This window comes from Primulina eburnea, chromosome 11 (assembly GCF_022965805.1).
Source record: "Primulina eburnea isolate SZY01 chromosome 11, ASM2296580v1, whole genome shotgun sequence".
Taxonomy (NCBI): Eukaryota; Viridiplantae; Streptophyta; class Magnoliopsida; order Lamiales; family Gesneriaceae; genus Primulina; species Primulina eburnea.
In genome coordinates this window covers 10,272,520-10,293,463 of record NC_133111.1, presented here as the reverse complement: position 1 = coordinate 10,293,463, position 20,944 = coordinate 10,272,520, and the positions used below count along the sequence as shown (strand labels likewise).

The following is a 20,944-nucleotide window of genomic DNA, read 5'->3' as shown; positions in this document are numbered from 1 at the left end:
TGTGTTAATTGTGTTGTTGAATTCCAAAATTGTGTGCTTTGAATTCAAATATGGGTGGCTTGATTACTTAGCAAAAAGCTCTACTACAGAATCGGGACTTTGAAAGATCAACTCCATAACATATGAAGATGGATGAATGGTCTCAATCAAGAAAGAACAAATCAGCGAATATATGCAAAGAAGAAAGATGAAAACTTGGCCACTATTTCAAAGGGAGCATATATGCATTCAAGAATCAGTATATTATACTGCACGATCGAAGTAAATCAGAGATTCAAACATCGCAAAACCATATATATCCTTGAAGAAGAAACCATTTAGTAAAAACTACTGTTCAAAGACGGCTTAAAAATTAAAGGCGGCCTATATAATATCTATATATATATATATATATATATAAGCATGAAATGGAGCCGAGGGTTGTTTAAGAATGGCAAAAGTGGAGGTATAAATTGTGTGTCCAAACGGAAAACACCGCCTCAAGGATTCTTGTGGGCAGGTGAATGCGTGTGGGGATTTGCCTAAATTAAAAGCTGGCCATTTGAAGCCAACTGTTTTATAGGTTACGTGGCGGCATTTAGTATTACTCTTTCACCCCTTGACCGGTCTATTTACCAATGAAGTTTAATGTCAGTCGACGTCACTCGGAAAAAAAATTTAATGGAAATACAAATTTGAGTATTTAAAAGGTGAAAACATAACTTAAAATTAATTCCAACAAAAACAAAAAAGGGACTTTTTAAATATATAGACCATTTAATAACTTAGATGTTAGCATTTAGACAAAAATTTGTGTGAGACGGTCTTACGGATCTTATTTGTGAGACGGATCTCTTATTTGGGTCACCCATGCAAAAGTATCACTTTTTATGCTAAGAGCATTACTTTTTATTGTGAATATGGGTAGGGTTGACCCGTCTCACAGATTATGATCCGTGAGACGGTCTCACATGAGATTCACTCTAGCATTTAATACTAAACATATCAAATTTTTAAATTAATTTTTTTTTAATAATAGTTTGTTTTGAAAATAAGGTACCACGAGTTATAGATACCTAAAACAAACTATTGTATATATAAGGAAATGAACTCTTTAAATATATTTAATTGAACATCCGTTGAGTAAAAAAAAAATTGACAAAAACTTGTATGAAACAGTCTCACAGGTCGTATTAATTAGGCGGATCTCTTATTTGGGCAATCCATGAAAAAATATTATTTTTTATGCTAAAAATATTATTTTTTATTGTAAATATGGATAGAGCTGACCCGTCTCACGGATTAAGATCCGTGAGACAGTCTCACATGAGACCCACTCAAAGAAATTTATACACTCAATTACCAAATACATACATTGTTAACATAAACATAAATTATCAAACGTTGGACAGTCTTACAGTTTTATTTTCTTGAGACGAGATTCATATTTAAAACAAAAGTAATACTTTTGATATAAAATGTAATATATTTCATGAATTGAGTCGGTTGAAAATTCGTATCACAAAATTAACTAACGAGACTCTTTCACGTAAGTTTTTCTGATTACCCAAAATAACACATTATTTTTTGCCCCCCTTGCTGTCAAAGTTTTTGGCCTTTGATTGAAAGGAACCTAACGTAATTCCTTAATTATATCCACGTAAGTAAGAGTAGGATCAACTAGGAAGTTACGTGGGTGATACATGTAGAAACAGAGTTTTAGTTTTATACGTGTTTTCAATTTCAATTATTTGTTTATATATATGGCAAGAATACAAGTTGGCCTATCGCCTACTTGGAATTCTACTTGTATTGTACTTTTCTCCGAGAAGCAAAAATACAGACTGGGGACTGTATAAGAAAAAGTTGAAAAAAACCAAACAAAATATTTATTCAATTTTATTTCCAAATTGTCCCTAACAATATTCTATACCATTTGGATAACAACATGGCAATAATTTAATGTTTGAAAACACTAATTCTATTTCTAATGAATAAAAAATAGGGTTTTTGTTTATCGGTCTCACGGATTTATGTCCTTGAAATGGATCAATCATGTTCATATCTACGAGGAAAAATAATAGTTTTGACCTAAAAATAATATTTTTTTTATTCAAAGCAGGATATATTACACTATATATTTTTGACATAAAAAGTTAAAAATTTAACTCAAATCATAATATATTACAAAATATTTCTTTATAAATAACTAACAAAAATATGATATTTTGTAGTAGAAAATAATATTTTTTTCGAGTCTGGTCAAAAATCCGCCTCATAAAGTTAGTCCATAAGACGGTCTCATAGGACTTTTTTGTGATAAATATGATGATTTAATAATATAACAATGTTCTAAAATACCATAAATACAAAATATATTTACACATATATTTATCCTGAAAAACAAGACTTATTAAAGAAGCAATTAGGGCACACGGTCGTCATTTTTGCTGACCAATTGTACCCACTACCAAGCACTAAAAACCCATTGAGTTGGGCTCAAAAATGGGAAAAGTAACCAGCTTAATTCGGCCCAATGGGCTAGAAATGACATTCAGCTTAATTCGGCCCACTGGGCTTGAAATGACACCAAATGTAACAAACATTGAATTTAATATTAAATAAATTTTTAATCAGACTCTTATTAGCAAAGTTCTAAAAAGCTTGAAACGTCTCAAAGTGCGGATGTCGAGTTCTAAGCTTTTCAAGCTTAAGCGAGATTAACACATGCTTCAGCGTGAAAAAATATTTTTTATCTTTAATATAATTGTAATAATCTCAAAACATTATCATACATGGTTAATTGTAATTAAAATTTAAAATAAATATCTAAATTATAAACTTAATTTATTATTTTAAAATAAAAATATATATTTTCAAAATAAAAAAATTTAAAAATAAAAAGATGCGAACGTTTTAATCACGTTTAATTCGGTCAAACTACGCTTAACTAATTTTTTTCGAAAAATGGTATTTTTATCGAGCTTCAAGTTCAAAGGAACGTTTTAGAACAGTCGGTGCTTATTCGTTTCATTGTTAAAATAAGGAATTACAGAACAAAATAAATAATTTTAAAAAATTTAATTTGAAAGTGAAAATTACATTAACCATTGTTAAAGGAGTCGCTCGCCCCTTCCCATGGAAAAATATTTTGAAAACAGAAAAAGAAAATAGCACGCATTCATCTTCTCCTCACGCTTCCCCTATTAGCGGGCGCCCGCCCTTGTCCTTTCTTCTTCTCTTCACTCGCTTCGTGTTGTATACTATTATGGGCTCTTGGTTTCTTGACAAAAAATATTGATATAACTAAGTGAAAAAGGTCAGTTTCTTTCTTTGAGTAATTTAAATCTACTAATCTTCAATGAATGGAATTTTGATGCAGAATATTGCTGTTAAAGAAGGACTGCTTTTTTTTTTTACAATAATGTAGTGAAGGTTTTTTTTTTTTGATTTGTTGAGAAAAAAGGGTTTCTTGTTTATCCAATTTAATTTAATTTATTGTTTTTTTCCCTTTTATGTAAGTCACGACATTTTTTAGCTGGAATTTAATCGAATTACGAAAGTTTCTGCTTGTTTAGCTGGAAAGATTGTAGCTTTATTGGTTTATTTTTTTATGTCTTTGCATGGTCATAACTGGATGGGATTAAATTTTGTTTCTTGAACTTCTGGCACACAAGTTCGTATTTAGAAGCACATGGTTTTTCAAATTTCGTTGATTCAATTTTTGTATTCATGTGAGTTGTGATTGCGTTCTTTATCACAATTTTTCCTCAATTATGCAAATACGGATGCTGTATAGTTTTGAAATCTAACAATGCCATATTTGCTTTTGTTATGCAATTGCATCGGTATGAATGCCACATTTTTCGTTGTTCTTTCTTGATTTGTTCTGATGAACACTGCTGGTTGGTTCAAACATGGTTTTTGATTTTCTCACATGTTTATGGGCAGCTACCAATGTATTTCAAAAATTTTATTGGGGAATCATTCTTTTCCAGCTTGTAGTAAGCTTGAATTTCTCGGCAGTTATTCATTGCACGTGGAAATAGGTTGAACATAAATCTGAACCATTGCTTTCGGTAAGTGCCTTAATATTTGCAAAATGATCAATATGTTGCCTTGTTAACTAAGTGAACTTTTCTGGCGCTATGGGTTTATTCTTTTCAGTTAACAAGTTCCGATGTATGCAATGAGAATAGCGTACAGAAACAAAAAATGGAATCACGTAGTTCTACGCGGAAAATACTTTGTTAATACTAATTGCCGGTATCATTCTGGCGAGCAATGTTTGAGATCTGCACCACATGCTGAGAATTACGAGTCTCGAGATAGTTTGACAGAGAGATATCTGTCAAATTCTCGGTGGTCATCAGGACTTGTTCATGAGAGAAGGCGCACAAGTGTTCATGGGAGGTTCGACATTAGTTGGAGAAGTTGTCTACTAAGATTTTATAGTTCTGAAGGCAATGGAAGGAATGCAAGTGAGGATAAGTGCGTACAAGCCAAAGATGTGGCCGGTTGTGATGAGAAAAAGGTTCACAAGGAAGAAAAGTCTGAAAATGTAAGGCATTGTGATGCACACGGACGACTTGGGTTGGAAGATCAAATGGAGTGGCTGAAAAACGAAAAGCTTGCTATGGAGAATAAAAAGAAGGAATCCCCTTTTCTACCCCGGCGAGAAAGATTTAGAAATGAATTTCTGCGAAGGATTGTGCCATGGGAGAAAATCTCTCTCTCATGGGATACTTTTCCTTATTATATTCAGTATGTGCTATCCCAGATTTTGCTATCTTCCCTTGCTTCAGTCAATTGCTTGTTGGGACTCAAAGATATTACTCTTGCAGTGAACACTCTAAAAACCTTCTGGTGGAATGTGTAGCGTCCCACTTGAAGCACAAGAAGTTTACCACTACTTACGGTGGTCGTTTGAGTTCTTCGAGTGGAAGAATATTGCTGCAGAGCATTCCAGGTAGATCTTTTACCTATACAGCTTCAAATTTTATTAAGAAATTGTTGTTATTCTAGGATACATTTTTGTTGAGAATAAGTTCTTGTTCTGAAGGTACAGAGCTTTACCGGGAAAGATTGGTCAGAGCACTTGCAAGGGACTTACAAGTTCCGCTATTAGTGCTTGATAGCAGCATTTTGGCTCCATATGTAAGCTTGGAAGTTCTTTGCCCCTATTTGATGAGCCTGCCTCTGTTCTTCCCGTCTGCAAGAGCTTACAAGTTTTTATTTAACTCCTCATAAATGCGTCATCTTCAATGCTACATCTTCAAAAAGTAAAATGAGGTTTTACCTGCCCTAATTGTTGCTGTATACACTATATTCCAAGATGTGTATATTCCCCCTTTATTTCATGCTCGGTGATACTGACTTTCTGATATTCTATTTTTATGTCTCTCTTGCTTTATTAGTTGGCGAAATGGTCCAGATTTTGACAAGACTCTTTTGTGGGTGATTATTCAGGATTCTACTGAAGATTGTTCATCTGAAAATGAATCAGATGAGGACAATACAGAATCAGTTGAAGAATGCACATCAGAGTCTGAAAGCGAGGATGAAAATGAGGCCAGTAATGAGGAAGATTATACCAGTGGTGATGGAAGAACAGGTGGTAGTGATGATGAAGTTGATGTACACGCTACAGCTGAAGCTTTGAAAAAGCTTGCCCATTACAACCTTGAAGAGTTTGAGAAGGTAACATTTTTGTAAAATCTCAAACAATAACAGTCTTGAATCTGAGAATGAAAAGAGAGAACAAGTGTATAAATGTTATTAATGCGATTATGTTCCAATCATCAAGGAGCTAATTTTAGAATACCTACTGCATTTGTGCGGAGCACTTTGTTTTGTGGCACAAGTGTCTGATATGCATAAGCTATGATAGTATAGGTCTAAGTTATGTTTGAATTAGAATCTCTTAACACACATGGAATTGTTGGCCATAATGCAATCTGGGATAATCATTTTCAAATTAATATTTTCTTTTTGAGGGTACTGGGTAACTGGAAGTACTTCAAAGAGCTTGGAATTGCATTATTTTTTCATTGAATGCACTCATAAAATAATATTTGTTATGGCAGAGTGTTTCCGGAGACGCTAGAAAGCTCCTCAGGATCTTCAAAACCGGAGGCTGACGAGACTTCGGATCAAGCTAACCAGCCGTTAAAAAAAGGTAATGTTGCCTACTGTAAACTTGTTTTACAAGGTTCATGATTTAACTTCTAGTTCTGATTTGATTTTGGGTAAGGCTCCATAGTCTTGTATTATTTTCTGCATTATTCTTAAAGGTTACGATGTTTTATGGAGAAAACTAGGCATATGTTTTACAGGGACTATTTTGAAATATCAGCAGCCAGTTAAATATGCTATATATGGTATAGGAGATAGTGGTCGGTGGAGTGGAGGATGTGCGGCTGAGTGTTGCACACTTTCCCTTTTGTTTGGTAGGATGGAAAGATGGAGAGGGAGAGAAAGAGTAAAGATATTGCAGCCCATCCACAAATTCAACATTTTATCCCTCGTAACATCTAGAAATTGTAGGGAATGACCTTAAAACACAAATTTGTCTCCCTTCTACTTTCTTGTATGTAGGAACAAAGAGAAGTAGCTTTTGTCTTCTTCCCTTCCACCAGACCTAGCTAATCAAAGCTTTAAATTTTACCCTCTCATCACCTAGTTTGATAAATCAATGGTCTGACATCCTTTCTTTTTTAGAAACCCAAGGATCATGTTCCAAAAACATAAGTACATACATTGGCAAGCCTCTTTTGTTAGATGATGGTTTTAAAAATAGACGCTCTTCAGTTTTGTCCATGATTGAATATATTATTTAATTTTTTGCAAGTATTTTCAAGTTATATCTCACTATATTGTCTTTCAGGGGATCGGGTAAAGTACATTGGACCCTCCATCAGCATTGAAGCAAATAAAAGGTTGCTTCTTTCATTTGGCAGTCGTTGTGAAGTTTGCCAATTTTTTTTTTTGAAAGTTTAACCACTGATACAATCATGGGCATGACAATATTATTAGCGTTCTGATAGTGTGGCAGAATGCTAAATGCTCTCGCTCCAATTATATGCCTGCAGTCCGTTTGCATTTTCTACATTGTGCCGGAGATTCTTGATTGCTTGTGAATTTTTCTTTGCCTAGTGAACCATTCAACTTAAATTTGTTCATGGTGTAGCCATCTTTAAGAAATTATTTTCATTGATGCAAATGTATGTGCCTTGATGCGCATGGTTCATTCATATTTTTTTAATGTTGAGTATTGCTGTATTTATGTGCATTTTTTTAATTGCTAATTTGGTGTGGTGATCTTTTATGTAGTTTGCCCATGTTGCAAATTCCTATTTGTTCTCCCAGAAATTTGATTATCTGTTTTGTTTCTTGTAGTTGTTTCTCAAATTGTTGTTGTAAAGATATGTTATGTTAATTGGCTCACACTTGTTTGCTCAACACAAAGGTGGTGCTACCAATGTGAATTTAAATATGAAACAACTGCGTTGTTTTTTCTTTCCGTTAAATGTTGACATCGCTTGTGAATTACTACCTTCCTTTTTTTCCCCCAGCATTTCTTCTTAATTTTTTATTGGGTGGCTACCCAGTTAAAATACGATTGCTACCTATTTGAAAATATATGGTGACGGGGTTATAAAATTGTTGTTATTTCCTTCTTTTTAGTAACAATCAGCAAAAAACAATTACTACAGACAATTGGATGTGTTGAATCAATAGAATCTGTGGTCACGATGAGGGAAATTTCCTTAATTTCTTTTTCCAGTAAAGAAACTGGAGAAAATAAGTCCTCTGGTTTTTGCGGATGAAGTTTATTATATATTTCTAATTCGTCTAATCGAAAAATTCTTCAAATTTGTAACACTTGTTAAATGCTTTACATATTTTTTCTTGCTAACTGCATAGAAGGCTTAAGCACCCTGTATTAAAAAGAATATGGAGGGATTCTTCACCTTCAGAAAATATAGCTTGTCACAAAAAATGATTTTGTGCATTTTCCTTCTGTAAAATGTTCTTCGCTCCTTTTCTTTTCTTACTTAATTTCTGAATGGATAATGAGTTTTGATTTCGTAATCTCCTTAATATTTTTAAGTATCTCATTTCTTGTTTTAATTAAAATAGACCATCAGTATACATGCCGGTGGGCTAGAATTTATGGTCATCACTCCCTTTATTTTGTCCTTTTTCCTTCTTAAGTTACATATGTCCACATTTGTTCTTGTATATAGGGATATGTATAGTTGGGAATCTTGATACACTTTTCATTCTTCTCACCGTTACCCTCTGTGGGTGTGGGTCACGGGGAACCTTTAGACAATATAGCTTGTCACATTTTTTAAAATAATTTGTGCATTTTCCTGTTGTAAAATGTTTGTTGCTCCTTTTTTTTTATACTTAATATCCGAAGGGAGAATAAATTTTGATTTCCAAATCTCCTCAATATTTTTTAAGCATCTCATGGCTTGTACTTGTACATATAGGCTATCAGTACAAATGCCGGTGGGATAGAATTTATGGTCAACACTCACTTTATTTTGTGTCATTCCTTTTCCTTCTTAAGCTACATATATCCACGATTGTGCTTATATATGGGATATGTAAAATTGGTAATCTTGATGCACTTTTCATTCTTCTCACCGTCACCCTCTGTGGGTGTGGGTCTGTGCTTATATATGGGATATGTAAAATTGGTAATCTTGATACACTTTTCATTCTTCTCACCGTCACCCTCTGTGGGTGTGGGTCATGGGGAACATTTCTCAACTATCTTGAAAAGACCATCATAAGAGTAAATTGGTCCTAACTTTTAACTTTCTGCACCTGATCTTTGACATATCGAATTCGGCACAGGATTGTATTGGGGCAGATACCAACACCTGATGGTCCAACAAATGCTTATACTGTTATCCGTCGCAGGTGGGTTGGTAAGTCGTTTAGATGCATGGAAAAACCCTGTTGCTGTGTTTCTTTTGTCTCTGGTGGTCATCTTCGTGCTAAGCGTGCTCTAAAAGGCTTTTTAGTTGAATCTCCGGAACATAAATTTGATAAATTTGCTGAATATTTTAAGTCTTCCTGACACTCTACTTCTCCAATTTGTTGGCTTGTATTGAATTGCGTTCTATTTTCCTATGTGTTGAGTTGGCTGATATTTACTTAATTTTCTAAATCCTTGTACCTTTGTTGAGACAATCAACCAGTTACTGAGTGACTGCTATATCTTTGCAGGACTCTGTGTAGCGGTCAAAGAGGGGAGGTGTATGAGGTCAATGGTGACGACATAGCTGTTGTTTTTGATACTTTTGGCCATTCGACAAAGGAAGTGCAACAGGATGAGAAAGGATCGGAGCCTGCTGCCCAACCATCTGTTTGTTGGATTCATGGTATAGGCTCATCACTTGGAAATTGGAAATACTACAAAACTTTGGATTGAATTCATTTATGAATTTGATTGATTTTCATGTATTGTTCATGCTAATTCAATCTTTTGTTGATGTACTCTGATTTTTTTAATGAAAGGGGTGGTTATAAGTTTATAAAGGTTACCCCGTGCTAATTCATAATTTTGAAAGGGTGACATTTTAATATTTTCTTCTTCTTCTTCTTCTTCTTCATATTTCCTAATCTTATATTCAAATTCCAATTATGGTTTTTATTAGTGCTCTTACTGAGACTTTCCATGTAATTTTGGTGCTTATACTTAGATATCAGACGATGCGCCACTTAACATGCCATCTTTTACTGATTGCTTGGATTGTTTTTAAAGATGGTTTTTGTAAGTATATATTAAACAAAGATTAGTGTCTTCTAAGGAGTAATTTCAATTATTTTTTTTTAAAATCGGACCGGACTGGCCGGTATGACCGAGAAACGGCCACTAGTCTTGTCCGGACCTACTCTGTAAACCGTTTTAACGGTCAAATCGGTCAAGAACTGGTCGGATCGGTCATGAAATAGTGAACCGGTTAAAAATCAGTCTGACCGATTCACAACTTTTTAATTTTTTAATTTTGTTTTGGAATTTTATTATTTTCTCATATATATATTTCTTTAAAAATTATTTATTATATTGTTAATATTATTTTTAGTTATATATATGATTACTTGGATTTTAAACTTTGTTAAAAATATTATTTTAGCAGCATTAGAGCATATTTTGATTTATTTTTTGTCTAAAAAATTTGGATATAATTATATTTGATTATATGTATGTATGTTGTTTGATTTTAAACTTTGATAAATATTTTTATTATTATTTATATATATTTAAGGTTTTTAGAATTTAAAATATATTATTTACTATATTATATTATTATTTTATATAATATAATAGTTTTCTAATTCGACCTGTCAGATTGAACTTTCCGACCGGTTGAACCATTTTTATAAGGTAAACCGTTTCGATCACTTGTCTGGTTATGAAAACATTGATTTCAATTATTATAAAGCAATTTTGCCAATTTTTGATATTTGAATAATGTGAAGATTGATATTTGCTTAGAATGTTTTTAAGATTGAATAGTAATTACTGATTACTTGCGAGTGTTTATATGCGATCTTGTACTGATTGCTTGGAGGGTTTTTAAAGATGGTTATTGTGAATATATGTAAATTAGAGGAAGATCGGTGTCTTGTAAGTAGTAATGTCAATGACCATAATGTGATTCAACCAATTTTTTTATTTGAATAATGCGAAGATTGAATAGTAATTATCAATAGTCCAAGTGGAAAGGGGAGGCCACACAAATTGTCATTATGGCTTGTAGTAGCATAAAGTTGAATTGGTGTTTGAAGAGCAGAATTGGAGCATTTTTAATCTTTTTTTTTTCTTTGGCAATAATCATGAACTTTGGCATCAACATCGTGGAGGGTGATTTCAAAAGTAATAGCTGAGATTCAAAGTTTGATTTACAGAAACGCTGGACTATGGACTTGCTGTCTTTTGATGTTCGGAATTGTACCAAGTGATTCATCCTTAGTTTAGCTTAAAAAAAATTCACTCATTATTTGGTTGTGATTTTGTTGACGTCATCTAGAGATTCTTTGGAGGACTTATCCTTAGAGCTGTGTTCATGGGCTGGGCAGTTATGGTATCTATTTGTGATGCTTGTTGGGAGGGAGAAAGAAGTAAATACTTTGTCTTCCTTCCAACATTAAATCAGAATCCTAATAAGCCTTTTGATATTTGTTTATCCTATAATTCAATTTGGTTATTTGAGCTGTTTGCCTCATCGTCGAAGAGTGCTAAATCTTGTATCTGATGGGCTTAAAAACATCTTAAAACCTTTCATGTCCTGTTTATTACCTACCTATTCTGATTTTATATTGTAGTTAAGAATATTGAGCGTGATCTGGATGCCCAAGTTCACGACTGCTATGTTGCAATGGAAGCGCTATGTGAGGTATCTGTTTCAGATGTACGATGACACGACTTCATTAAAACTTCATTAACGAGTTTATGTTCTCGCTTACTGAATTTCCCCCATATAACTGCAGGTCTTGGAGTCTCAACAGCCACTCGTAGTCTATTTTCCCGATTCTTCTCTGTGGTTATCCAGGGCAGTTCCAAAATCCAATCGGAAAGAGTTTATCCGCAAGATGCGAGAGTTGTTTGACCAATTAGCTGGACCTGTAGTTTTAATTTGTGGGCAAAACAAAGTGGAAACTGGATCAAAAGAGAAGGAGAAATTTGTAAGTTTGAGTTAACCATTGTCCATAAAAAATGTTCATGCCTCCCTTTCTGTGATCCCAGCAGTGGGTGCCACTTCTGAGTGTATGGATGAACTTTTCCTTTTCTTTTCAACAGACCATGATACTTCCCAATCTGGGCCGGCTTGCTAAGTTGGTAAGTTTTATGCTATTGTTTTTTGAAAGTTATCCTTTCTCTGGCTTGTACGTGATATAGTAATTGAGTTAATTTCCCTCCTCTTCAAGTAGCTCACTGTTTCTTTTGATGTTTTCCAAACGAGAGTTGCACTCATGATAATGGTTTATAACTTATGCATCAGAAAGGCGAACTAAACATGTTTAGGAAACGAAGGCGATAACCCTTTGCAGAAAGGTCTGTAAACTAATATAGCTATTGGAAAATTGTCTTGTTATATATGGCAGAAACATATATGTTGAGGATATGTATGTTAAGTGCACTGAATCCTTGATAATGGCGCCGAAGTTCGGAATTAAACGAGTGTGTCTCTGGAAGATAAAAACAAATGGAAAGAAATATATAACTCACCACTTTTATATTCTAAGTTTGCGTTTGATAATCTTCTTCAGCTCTGGACATTCGGTCATGCATAACCGTAGGAAAGATTAGCCTTTTTTATATCTGTACGTTTCTTTTTCAGCCTCTTCCCCTGAAGCGACTCACGGAAGGATTAAAGCCTGCTAAGCAATCTGAAGACGATGAAATCTGTACTCTATTCACTAATGTGATGTGCATATCTCCTCCAAAGGTATTTTTTCTGTTATTACCTAGTTCAAGATGTTACAAGATTCTTGTTCAACATTGATACTTTATTTCTATTTTCAAGATCCTTGTTTTCCGTTTTTGCATCAAACATGTTTCCATCATGGATAACGAATTAGCCGCATAGAAAATTTTTTATTCTTGAGTTATTAGGACTGCAAAACTTATGTTGACCACGTTCCAGTATTGTTCAGGCAAAGATTTTTAACATCTGGTACTGCTTGATAAGCCGTGTTAAAAACTGGACAAAAATGTTACCTGTCTTTCTTTACAATCTCGAATACGTTGAATCTTGAATCAGTGGAGTATTTATAATCGATAGGCATGAAAAGTTTACATAACCTGAAAACCGTCGGTAGCACTAATTACATATACATGTTATTACGCCCTGAGCTGGTGGAATAATGCGACTCAGCAAGATTACTTGACTATTGCAGGAGGAAGATCTTCTACGGATATTCACCAAACAGATTGAAGAAGACAGAAGAATAGTGATATCTCGAAGTAATTTAAATGAAATGCATATGGTATGTTCGTGAGATTTTTTTCTTTTTCAATTTATTTTCTTTCTAGCAAATTTTCTTTGCAGTCATGTAGCCAGCTCTTGTGTTACTTAGTTCAGAGGAATAAGTTTCTCATTGTGCATCTACTGAAAATGGTTATTATTCCTTTCAGGTTCTCGAGGAACATGGACTATCATGCATGGATCTGTTGTATGTGAACACTGATGGTGTGATATTGACAAAGCGGAGTAAGAATGTACTCATTTCTATAATCATGTCAGCCGCACTCATTAAACAACTTTATATATAAAACATTATGAAGTCAACCATTCTTTGATAGAAGCTGATCTTTGTTCGGGTTCAAAGTCACTTCGCCTCTACAGTGACTATATATAAAAAATTTATTGCATCAATGGTATTGCCAGTGCACATATTTCTTTGATAGGGCACTTTTAATACCTTACACCGTCTACTGCAAGATTGCAGTATTTAATTGTAGTAGCTGGAGTATGATGGTCGATTATTTTGGACACTTTTATTTTCCAATTGAGAGGATTTCTCCAGACAATTGAACTTTTATTAAAACATGAAGGATTTTATATGCTTTCTATCTGAACAGAAAACTAGCTGTTGCCTGTTTTAATATTTCTAATTTATTTTTATTTTTTGTCATTTGTATCCAGAAATTATTTAAAAGGTGAGTATATATCTTTTATCTTTGTATTTATTCCTAGCAACTCACCAGAATTGATAAATAAAGATGCATTTAAACCCCTGACGGAAGAAAATCTAACATCTTCTTACCTGTTTTATGTAAGCTTCCTAGTTGTGTCTGTTAGTCGAGGACTCAGTACCATATAGTTCTGCTCTTTATCCTGTACTACTTATAAAAAGCTAGATGCATAGTAAACTTAATTGCATAGCTATTCATAATTGCTACATATCGAGCTTAGTTGCATGTGGTCTTAATAGCATAGCCACTCGTACTAACGAAGAAGTTTGGATTTAGTGTTTCCATTAAGATCTGGAGTTTGGAAGAGTTTATTTGCAAGTTTACAGAATTGCAATTCTGTTCTCAACCTGAAAGAATATTTACTCGGTTCTTTTAAGTTACCAACTTAAGCCAAAAAGGGAGATTCAACTTGCTTGTTGTTAAGTGCTAATAATAATGTTTCAAATGTTGATAACAATATCACAAGAAACAAATGGCATTAAACTCCCTGAAATCCACTTCAAATATGCCAATATTTACTTTTATTTTTGAACTGTGCAACCCCTGCGTGAAATTATTGATATTTAAAACCCTGTGTTTTTTAAATTAGGCTTAAAGCCCCTATTAATGGTGGTAAATATGCCTAATTTTTTAATCATATGGTTTGAAATGACCTTTAATTTTGTATGAGGAGTTTGTGTTTTTTCGATATTTCACATGGGTGGTAAATGCAATTTCTCTAAATATTTCTAATTATAGTGGGCAGTGAAAACTTCCCAAATATTCTGTTGTGTTTTTCATCATTCTTGTGATTAAAATATGTATAATACTATTTTGTTGATGGGCTACAGAAGCTGAGAAAGTAGTTGGCTGGGCTAAAAATCACTACCTTTCCTCATGCCTTAGTCCTTCTGTTAAGGGGGATCGGTTGCATGTGCCTTGTGAGAGGTAATTATCTTTATATGTGTTTATCTCTGAATCATCTTTTATCTTCTTTAAGGTGACGGCTGTCAGTTGTCATGTGTAGCCTTGAACTAGCAATTTTGAGGTTAAAGGAGCAGGAAACAGCATCCAAGAAGCCTTCTCAAAATTTGAAGGTTCTCTCTCTCTCTCTCTCTCATCCAGAATATAAACACTCCGTTCACATCTTTGTCCATTGGCTGACATGAAAAACTGCTTGTAGAATCTTGCTAAAGATGAGTACGAGACCAATTTTGTTTCGGCAGTAGTTCCCCCAGGTGAGATTGGTGTCAAATTTGATGATGTTGGTGCCCTTGAAGATGTGAAAAGGGCATTGAATGAACTAGTGATCCTCCCAATGCAGAGGCCTGAACTTTTTTCCCATGGAAATTTGCTGCGGGTAACTCAACTTGAGATATATAATGTGCAATTTTTCGATTTTATGGTCTTTCAGCCTCTAAACAGGTTATACCTTTTGTCAGCCATGCAAAGGGATATTACTTTTTGGGCCTCCTGGAACAGGAAAAACCCTGATTGCAAAAGCTCTTGCAACAGAAGCGGGAGCTAATTTCATCAGCATTACTGGTTCAACACTAACATCTAAGGTAAAAGAAACAGTAGTGTTGGGTATTTGTTGTGTTATCTACTTCACATTCTGACTTAAGAGTGGACCAAGTTTCAACGATGGTTGCTCATGGGTCACTTCCCGTACAATATTATCTGTTTGTTTGAGGGCTCTCTTGGGGTCAACAATAATTTGCTTGCTTAATTAAATGAATGGATGCAAGCATGGTAGAAAGGGAAAAGATACGGAGCCTTACACTTGATGCTGTTTACTCGAGAACTGTTGGTCAAGTTTTTTTCAATTGAAGACTATATGATTCTATTTTTTTTAATGCTCTACAATAAATTTAACTTGGCGAACTTTATATCAGAGCACCATAGGGGAAGTCTTGTTGTCTGCTGCTGAAATTTCAAAAGATAAAATACAGACCATAGTGCAAGTAGGCATGGAAATATTGAGTTTATACTTGACTATCTTTATACACACGTTAAGTTTAACCTCATAAATTGAGATTTCAGTAACATGACCTATCACTATCAGTATGTTTTATGATACAGCCACCCTTGTATGTACATAGTTGCATGGATTCATTACAGCTGAACAGACTGAAAAAGAAGATGAATTAAGTTACTTGCATGTCCGAATTTATTTCAAGAAATTGGATTACCATCATATTTTTTTTGTTCTTTAAAAAATTCCTTTGTTTATTTTAACTGACATTATGAATTGGTTGCTTTTTTTTCATGTAGTGGTTTGGGGATGCTGAAAAACTTACGAGGGCTCTCTTCTCCTTTGCTAGCAAGCTTGCGCCTGTAATTATTTTTATTGATGAGGTGAGACCTGCTATGTTATTCCTGCCGACTGATGTGTGGAAAGGGTCAATAGTTCTAATCCCTCTTTGCCCAGAGTGCTCAATTGAGAATATATTGTATATATGTTGTTAATCATATCGCGTTGGTGATAGCTTATCTTTTTAAAATGATTTAGGCAAATTATCAGGTAGCAAGTGGCTTATGAAATATAGTACTGATTCGGTATGCTTTTTTTAGTTCATATAACTGGCACATTTTTATACCATTTTTCAATTTTTTAAAAAAGTGGAAACAAAATATTTTATTCTATGTAGGACTTCATTGCAAAAATTTGAAAGTTTTGATGTTACAAAAGGAAAATTGTGTGAAGTGTTCATATTTTAATCACAACTTCATCCCTGTCACATGCAAGTCCTGTTATTTTTATATGCATGTGCTGTTTTTTTTAAAGCTTCGCGTGCAGAATTCCATTTATATAGTATCAGCAAATGATTGCTTTGGTCAAAACCTTAAGAATTTACGGATGACTCCGAATTTTTGGATGGAATGACTTAAATTTAAATCATCTCAAATGCTGCGTAATTGTTCCACATGTTAGGATACTGAGAAAGGCTATGTTTGATATAATGTCGTTGAGATGGTTTGCGATTTATCTCATCTGCTATTTTAGCAGTTTCCAGGATTAACATAGATGCTATATTGAAACTTGATAATTTTAACATTGTGGATTCCCTAGAGTTTCATCTTCACATGGAGACCAATTATGAGAATTACCATGCAACTAAGCTACATCCATGCAATTCTAAATTGCTACTTCTTGACTTTCAGTCTTTATTTTCACCTTTATGTACCGGCTTTGTGTTGGTGTTAAGGTCCCTTGTTATCTTGTTACTATTTTGTTAAATCTCATTTGTTAGCTAGCATTCCCATTTTTAGATATTACAGCATGGCTGTGCATGCAGGTTGACAGCTTGCTTGGTGCTCGCGGTGGTTCTTTCGAGCACGAGGCCACGAGAAGAATGCGAAATGAGTTTATGGCAGCTTGGGATGGACTGAGGTCAAAAGACAGCCAGAGGATCCTTATCCTTGGTGCCACAAATAGGCCGTTTGACCTTGATGATGCAGTCATTCGTCGACTGCCAAGAAGGTAAATTTTTTTTGGAAGGGAAGGTAAATTTTACTGTCGTTCAAGTTGATACTATCTGAGTACAAACAAATAGGTTATGCTTAAAGTTCAGCTTCTAAAAGAATATATTTTTTCTTTTAGAATTTATGTGGATCTGCCAGATGCTGAAAATCGTTTGAAAATACTCAATATAATTCTAGCTCGAGAAAATTTGGAATCTGGATTTTCTTTTGATCAACTTGCAAATGCTACTGAAGGTTATTCGGGGAGTGATCTAAAGGTAATTTGTGGAATTCCGGAATGGGCTAAATTGTACTGTTGATACTCGTGCCTATTTAGGTATGGTGCTTAACTTTTGTGAACTTTTTATCTTTGCAGAACCTTTGCGTTGCTGCAGCATACAGACCTGTGCAAGAATTACTAGAACATGAAATCAAGGTAAACTCTACCAGATTGTTATATTAGTGACGAAATTTTCCAGTCCCACATGAAGCGTTTTCTATATATATAAAGCCATTCTGTTTTTTTCGATCGTCAATTAGAATCTGAAAAATACGAGAGTTCATGTTCATCAAGCTGAAGCAAGGCCATCAATCTCTTTTGAATCCTTAGAATAGTCTCCAAGAAACATAGTTGTGAATAAAAATGTCAGCCATGATAAAAAGATTGGTGCTAAGCTTTTAGCAACCTATTTAGAAGTGGGTCAAAATGGGTTGGTTTGTTTGGGTTATGAGTTGGGTGGGGTTAGCCCGACTTTTATGTTCTCTACTTTGTTCATATGTTAATTTATTGTCATTTTATCAAATTTTTAAGCACTCTTGATTTCTTATGCTAATGATATTAATTGAATTTTTTGACCAAATGTGATCAATGATATATGTATTATAAAATATGGATATAATTGGTTTTTTTCATTATTTTTTCCCCACTTTTTGGCGGGTTGGGCCCTATCCGCAAAATTGCTGAGCCGGACATTTGATGGCGGCGGGCTAAGGCCTAGTTGGGTGGGACTGACGTTTTGACATCTCTAGCTGAAATCATTTGCTTACAAGCCTGCCGCTCTATTTCTTCAAAATGCATTACTCGCCGAAACGTGACGGTGACGGTGATGAATTAGAGAAAACACACTTTGCAGTCGTTTCATTGCAAACCTTCTCCACACCAAGTTTCAAAACTTAATATTGTTCTTGATCCAACTATTGAAACTGCTCTCTCCTCTGATCCTGTTTCTTCCATATCCCAGAACAATTTTTGATATATAAGCAAATGACGAACTATTTATACTCCGAAAACCCTTTTCCATTACATTTTTCTGTCATCATCGTGAACTACATATCCCAGAACAATTTTTTGATACATAAGCAAATGAGGAACTATTCTCCGAAAACCCTTTTCCATTACATTTTCTGTCATAATCATGACTGTAGTTCTCTTTTTATCAATCTTTCTTCATTCATGACTGATTGTTACTCTTTTTTTTTTACAGGGTCACAGAATAGATGAAATTGCCGTGTTACGACCACTAAATTTGGATGATTTTATTCATTCCAAAGCGAAGGTAAATTGCTCAAAATTCTTGAGCCAAGCCACTAGCAAAAGCTCGAAATTCTTGCATATGGGTTAATACAAATCTAAATGTACCCACAATTTATTTAGCTATCAATGTGTTCTGATTTACTACCTCTTGTTACATTGATCAATATGATAACCTTTTCAGGTGGGACCATCAGTCGCATACGACGCAGCAAGCATGAATGAGCTACGAAAATGGAATGACCGGTATGGTGAAGGAGGAAGCCGGAGAAAATCGCCCTTTGGTTTCTGAATCAAATAGGTTGACAGATTCATTTTTTCCCCGATTAGAAAGTAAGAGAGAAGGCTTCAGAAAGTTGTGCCGATGAGATTCTCTAGGCTTTCGATTCATTTTAATATATTCTAATTACTTTGAGTTCTCATCAAAATCTTAATTTTTATAAAGCCTTTTTGTTTCCATTTGAAATTAAAGAATAATCAAAATCTTTGTGCTGGTAAATCCCCATCTCACCAGAAAATCAAGTTCCTCGTCTTTTGTTGAAAGGGGGAGGAGAAAAATAATAAGATATGGGAACATCACTTGGGGGCGGGAATCGAATATCTATAACTAAATTGATAGTTGTTTCTTTTTCTTGTTTTAGATAAGTTGTGGTCGATGCAACTCAAAAATACAGACATTTGTAGGTTCAATGTGAAAATTGTTACAGGCGTTTGGAAATTTCTCGAAAAGCTAATCATAGGTTCTCATTTTCACTAAAAATCTTGGTTGTGTCGGATTTGGGCACTATCTCGGAGAGACGCTTAGGATCCCCATTCATGGATCTCTCGGTTTGAGAAAACAAGCGTCTATTATAAAAAATAAATTATTCTAATTTATTATATTTGTAACGAATTCTAATTTTTTTTAGTTTTGTAATTTACCGAAAATTTGTCAACAGATATTTACCAACTCGTTTTAGGACAAAAAAGGTGCAGAGAAGCTAAATTAGGGGTGTCAAAAATGAACCCGACACGCTAACCCGACACGGGACGACACGAAAAATATCGGGTTTGGGTTGGGGGTTTTCGGGTTCGGGTCGAAACGGGTCGACCCGAATGCAAACCCGAAAAAAAAAAATTTCTCGGGTGGGTTCGGGTTGCCCCGGGTTGACCTGAAAAAAATATCAGGTCACTCAATGACCCGACCCACCCGACCCACCCAACCCATCATGTTTTTTTTTAAAAAAATTTTACAATTTATATAACTATTTTCTAGACCCAGAGTATAATAGCGACGAATTTTGACTACAACCGTCGCTAATAGCGACGGGTATTAACAAAACCGTCGCCGAATAAGATCGGCGACGTTTTTATTAATACCTGTCGCTACTTAGCGACGGTTTGTATAAAATGTCGCTAATTTTGCGACGGTTTCAACAAAAACTGTCGCAAATATTTTTTTTTTAAATGTTATAATTATTTAAATCTGAAATACAAATATATTGTGCTGTATAATCCAAAAAAAATTAACAAAATTTGATAAATGTAATCATATTATTAATCTGTAAATAATAATACAAGTTTTCATACAAAATGAATCAGCCATGTAACGCTCCATCTCCTCCTGTGATGTTGATTTAAAATGAATCAAATTGAATTTTTTTAATGTAACGTTGATGAAAATAACGAAATTTAATAAACTTACGTGAAGGAGGCGGGATCGCGTGTCAACGAAAGATCCATCTGCATGTTGATGTGTGTGAACGTATAGCTCCCATGATTTTGAAATGCATCGTTCGCATCAATTTGATTATGCTCAGTATTTGGCTCAACATCAGTGACATAAGCTCGCCTACGTAGAGTACTCACATGCATCCAATCTGATTCTGCTCTCTTTGTTGTTGGATAAGTCAAATACACAACTTGCGAGACTTGCGTAGGAAATACAAATGGTTCGTAGTATTCAAGACTCTTTTTTCGATTGACATCAACAATTTTGTACTTTTTATTAGGAACCACAAATTGTTTGTAATTTCGTCTAAATATGGTTTGTTCTGACATTTTTTTTGATTGTAAGGATAACGGATATATCAATTTAATAAACACTCAGGATGACTAAGTGCAAATGTTAAAAACGACTCTAAACGCGACAATTTATAGACAGTTTGCTAAAACCCCGAACCCTAAACCCTAAACTATTAGCGACTGTTTGCTAAAACCGTCGCTAATACCCTAAACCCTAAACTATTAGCGACGGTTTACTAAAACCGTCGCTCATATAAATCGGC

General features: G+C 34.4%; 1 protein-coding gene across 1 annotated transcript; it reads left to right on the top strand.

Annotated features, from left to right (window-relative positions):
- Nucleotides 1–3,114: 3,114 nt before the first annotated feature.
- Nucleotides 3,115–19,068, top strand: LOC140805381 (uncharacterized). Its single transcript, XM_073161653.1, has 24 exons — nucleotides 3,115–3,298; nucleotides 4,147–4,743; nucleotides 4,824–4,948; nucleotides 5,042–5,136; nucleotides 5,449–5,690; nucleotides 6,066–6,157; nucleotides 6,866–6,917; nucleotides 9,226–9,380; nucleotides 11,329–11,399; nucleotides 11,494–11,688; nucleotides 11,804–11,842; nucleotides 12,345–12,452; nucleotides 12,904–12,993; nucleotides 13,142–13,217; nucleotides 14,533–14,629; nucleotides 14,709–14,778; nucleotides 14,865–15,041; nucleotides 15,124–15,246; nucleotides 15,956–16,039; nucleotides 16,981–17,165; nucleotides 17,286–17,424; nucleotides 17,523–17,582; nucleotides 18,631–18,702; nucleotides 18,862–19,068. The coding sequence occupies exons 2-24, from the start codon at nucleotides 4,160–4,162 to the stop codon at nucleotides 18,967–18,969; spliced, it is 3,039 nt and encodes a 1,012-aa protein (XP_073017754.1). The 5' UTR covers nucleotides 3,115–3,298; nucleotides 4,147–4,159; the 3' UTR covers nucleotides 18,970–19,068.
- The last annotated feature ends 1,876 nt before the right edge of the window (nucleotides 19,069–20,944 follow it).